The following is a 4483-nucleotide window of genomic DNA, read 5'->3' as shown; positions in this document are numbered from 1 at the left end:
AAGATCAACAAAATCCAGACAGGAGTATGAACTTTCCCTTTGTACTGATTTGAATCTGCCCAGATGAGCCTGATGAGGGCAGGTTCTCCTTTCCCTTCCTGTGGCTTGGGCATGGGTTCTGTCCTGTGGGGTCACACTCCAGACACTGATGGGATGATAAACAGCCAAATTTTGCTATGGGAGTGGAGCTGTGCAATGGGTTATCACAGATATCTTTGTTTCATCTGACTTATTATCTCTGCTAATTATCCCAATAAATCAGTGTTTGAATGGAACTTGGCATTGCCACAAAATGTGAGGGACTGGAACTACTGTTGGGGAGCTAACAGGGAAGATCCAGCTGTAGATGTCAGGGAATGAATGAGACTTGACAAAATGCAAGCAAAATTGGGAGATACAAAGGCAGTATGAAATACTCTGGGAGGATGGAACTCCCTATGAGTTAATACTTCATAGTCATCACTGTGCCAAGAGCATCCTCACCATCAACAACATCTGCAGGTGATTCCTGTGGGCAATGACCAAAGGAGACACACTCCTGGCCCAGTGCTTTCTTATATTCTATGAAATTTGCTGTAATAAAAACCACTTGGAAATCACACAGAGTAAAGGAAGCAAAGGCAGCACTCAAGTTCCTGTGGTGCAGACTGGGGTAAGCAGGTTGCAGGTGCAGGTTACTGTGCTGAAATCCTGCTGTTTTTCAGAAATGCTGCAAAAACCTTCTCAGACTGAATAAATGCAAGCTTTCCCTCCCCACATTTCCAAACAAATAGTAATCTAATGACTGGCAGTGAAAAACTACATCACCTGAGCACTTCCAGCAAGCTGCTGAAACAAAAACATTTTGGTGACAACCTGAGCAGGGCTGCAGACAGCATCAAACAAGTGAAAATGTGAAGCAGCCTCTGCTCTAACAACAGCCAGGTTTACACTGCTGCTGGCTTTGCTGGCTCACTCCAGCTCTCATGCTCCACCCTTCGGGTTTGGTTTTTTTTTTTTTTTTTTTTCTTCCAGCTATTGCAATCTGATAGAGGCGGGTGAAAGCAAGTTGAAGGAAAGGACATTCCCCTGAAGAGCAGCTGGAGAGCAGTCCTCAAGCCTTGTCTGTGCAAAGTAGGGGACAGCCAGCCCTGCTGTAGCCTAGAACCAAGCCCAAGCCCTGGAGGTACACTGGTACTTGAACTGATTTTCCAGGTAAGTCTTTTCCTTAACTCCCGGATTTTGGTAGCTGAGTGCTCTCTAACCAGGAAGTTAAATCTGTCTGGGGACAAAACACAGCAGAAATGGTGTAAGGGCAGAGCAGGGAGCTCAGCTGCTCGTGTTGTGGATAGCTGGTTTATTTACTCAGTTGTGAGCCTCCAGCAACTCGGGCATTTGTGCCATCTGTCTCATTTCAGCAACCCCCATTAAAACAGCCCTGTAAACACCCTCAAGAGATGGACAGACAGACAAGCCCACACCAACATTTTCCCTGTAAGTTACTGCACACGTTCTGCTTGCTGTGGTGGAGGGAAAGGAAGGGAGAAAAAGGGAAAAACTAGTTTAACTAGGACGCTGGTTTAGAATTCACACAACAAGAACTAAGCTTGTGCCAAGTTTTCAGAAATGAATAGAACTGTAGTTCTGGGAAAATTCTGGGAATGGTCAAAAGCTGAATGGAGAGAACCTCCTGACTCTGGTGCTCTTAACCCCATCATGGATCACTCAGGCCTGCTTGGATGTTGAGACACGGTGGTGGCCATGATGCAAGAGTCAGAGTTCTCTATCCTAAAGGTTATGTGGGAACCCAAACCATGGCACCCCCTGCTTCTGCCAGGATATGACACCAAATGGGAATTATTTGTTTTCTTTCTTTTGTTTATGTACTGAAAGTACCTTCCCAAAATTCCCATACAATTTTGGGTATGCCGTTTTTCCTCAGATTGGGAATATGATCCTGTTGAACAGTTGGATAGTTTTCTTTTGGTTTTACTTTGGGAATTGCACAGAGGAACTTGAGAGCACTTTTGGACCTCTTAGGTCAAAAATGGGAACAACATTACTCCATACTTACAGATGTCTGAAATTTAGCAGTGCCTGGGGAGAGGTAACAAAAGTACTTGGCTCCATCAAAATCCCATTCCTCCCATTAAGGGCTGGGAGGGCTCGATCTGCTTTCCACCCCCGTGTTTGTGAAATAGCCTTGCACTGAGCCCTCTGCCATCCCAGACAGGGCAATGCCTGCTCCCTCACCCACGGGCAGCCACCCACCTGTGGGAAGACCATGAGCAGAAGGGGCAGCTGCATCCCAAAAAATGATCTCACAAAATGTGAGGCCTTTGAACCTTGTGGTTTAGGCCCAAACCGAGGTTTCCTCCTGTTGCTGGAGAAGGGCTGTGGTTAGCAGGACTGGGGAGCTAAGCTGTGCTGTGGGTAGGCAGCTCACAGCACATGCAGCAGAGATACTCCCACAGCATTTTCTGCCCTAAAAAAGCCTTCTATACTCCAGGTCACATCTGTTACTGCCAGCACGGAGAGCAGGTGAGACCAACTCATGTCTGGCTGCCTAAATAATGAATGAAACACCATGGCAGCACAGATTGGCTTAGATTTGGTTGCAGAAGAGGTTCTGGATCACACTGCAGGGGTGGGAGGGTTTGTTTTCTGCTTCTGCTCTGCTGAGTCAAACCACGAGCAAAGAAGTTCAGATCTGGAGAGTCTCAGTTCCTGTAATTTCTAGCAGGGAAACATTGCTGCTACTGCTTTTGCTCCTTTCTACAGAGATTTGTAGCTTTGCTGGGCAGGAACTCTGCTGAAATATGTTTAGCACAGCTGGAGCCTCTCGTCACAGCTGTAAAAGAGGCAAATAAAAATAACATTTGTGCTCATCAGCAGCGTCCCATTGGCTTCTCTCAGCACTATCACTCATCTGCCTTTGATACAGACGTTAGTCAAATCCTGCTCGTCTCTGAGCACCCCATTGTAAGGGATGGGGAAGAGCCTTCCACCACTTCTGACACAACCTATTATTTTTCCCCACCCTTCTCTCAGAGGCAGCATGGACATGAAGGAATATTTTGACAGAATTTCTTACCGGGGATCCCACAATAAGCCGGACCTGGCTACCATGTCAGATATATTCCAGCATCACATCCAAGCTGTCCCCTTTGAAAACCTCAGCATCCACTGTGGAGAAGGAATTGAGCTGAACCTGGAAGCGACCTACAACAAGATAGTGAGGAAGAAACGTGGGGGCTGGTGCATGGAAAACAACTACCTTCTGTCTTGGGTTCTGAAAACTCTTGGCTATGATGTCACCCTTCTGGGAGCAAAAGTTTATGTCCCAGAGCTTGATGCTTATCCAGATGAAATCGATCATCTGCTGCTACAAGTGCAGCTTGATGGCAAATCCTACATTGTGGATGGAGGGTTTGGGATGCCCTACCAGCTGTGGCAGCCAATGGAGCTGATTTCAGGGACAGATCAGCCTCAGACTCCTGGGGTCTTTCGTTTTCAGGAGGAGAGTGGGACCTGGTACCTCGAGAAGGTGAAAAGGAAGCAGTGGGTTCTCAACCAAAGCACCTCGACTTCCCAAAATGTGGAAAATGAAGTTTGCCGTCGGATTTATCTCTTTACCCTTCAGCCACGAGACATTGAGGAGTTCAGGGGCTGCAATGCTCACCTGCAGACAGCACCTGACTCGCTCTTTGTGACCAAGTCCATCTGCAGCCTGCAGACCGCCGACGGCGTCCGGGCATTGGTGGGGTGGAAACTCACTGAGATAAAGTACAATTATAGGGACAATATGGATCTTGTGGAAATCAGAATCCTTGCAGATGAAGAAATAGAGAAAACACTGAAGGAGAAATTCAATATAACACTAGACAAGAAATTTGTACCTGTCAATACGAGCAGGCTGTCTCTGTTCTAACTCACTGCCTGAATTACAGTTCAATTCAATGACATTACAGGCAATTCTTCCCTCTCTTTCTGACAAACATCCAAAGGTTAATCTTTCTCCTTCCATCTATACCAGTGTAAAGCAGAACTTACTAGCAAGAATCTGGAAAATAAATGGATTTTCACAACTATTCCTGCATTTCTTTTTAGGTTGGCTACAAATAATTTCTGTCCAGCTCAATCAAATCATTGCCCTTCTGTTTGTGCTTAGTGGGAAGCAGACTCAGCCCATTCCCTCTCCTTTCATCTCTTAAAAGCTTTTCTAAACACACCTAGTGTAGCTGGGCAGAATGATGGAGCTGTATGTCTTTGTCTTTATTACCTGGTGCTACCACCTGGGGAAAATCATACCTGCCTCTTAAATGAATACTATATTATTTTGGGAATATAATAGCCAAAAACACAAAGACGTCCTGTGCTGAGTTTCTCCAGTTAAGCCATAAGCCTGTTCTTTTTGCTGTCACATCCACAGCACGTGGCAGTCAGGCCATCCCACACCTGTGCAAACTCAGCATGTGAGTACTTGAGGACAGGTTATTTATGA

General features: G+C 46.1%; 1 protein-coding gene across 1 annotated transcript; it reads left to right on the top strand.

Moving 5' to 3' along the window:
- Positions 1-891: 891 nt before the first annotated feature.
- Positions 892-3910, top strand: LOC134048401 (arylamine N-acetyltransferase, pineal gland isozyme NAT-3-like). Its single transcript, XM_062500140.1, has 2 exons — positions 892-1194; positions 3031-3910. Exon 2 carries the CDS (start codon positions 3038-3040, stop codon positions 3908-3910), a length of 873 nt encoding a protein of 290 aa, XP_062356124.1. The 5' UTR covers positions 892-1194; positions 3031-3037.
- The last annotated feature ends 573 nt before the right edge of the window (positions 3911-4483 follow it).

The sequence above is a fragment of the Cinclus cinclus genome, chromosome 11 (assembly GCF_963662255.1).
Source record: "Cinclus cinclus chromosome 11, bCinCin1.1, whole genome shotgun sequence".
NCBI classification, from domain to species: domain Eukaryota; kingdom Metazoa; phylum Chordata; class Aves; order Passeriformes; family Cinclidae; genus Cinclus; species Cinclus cinclus.
This window is presented reverse-complemented; position numbering and strand designations above follow the sequence as displayed.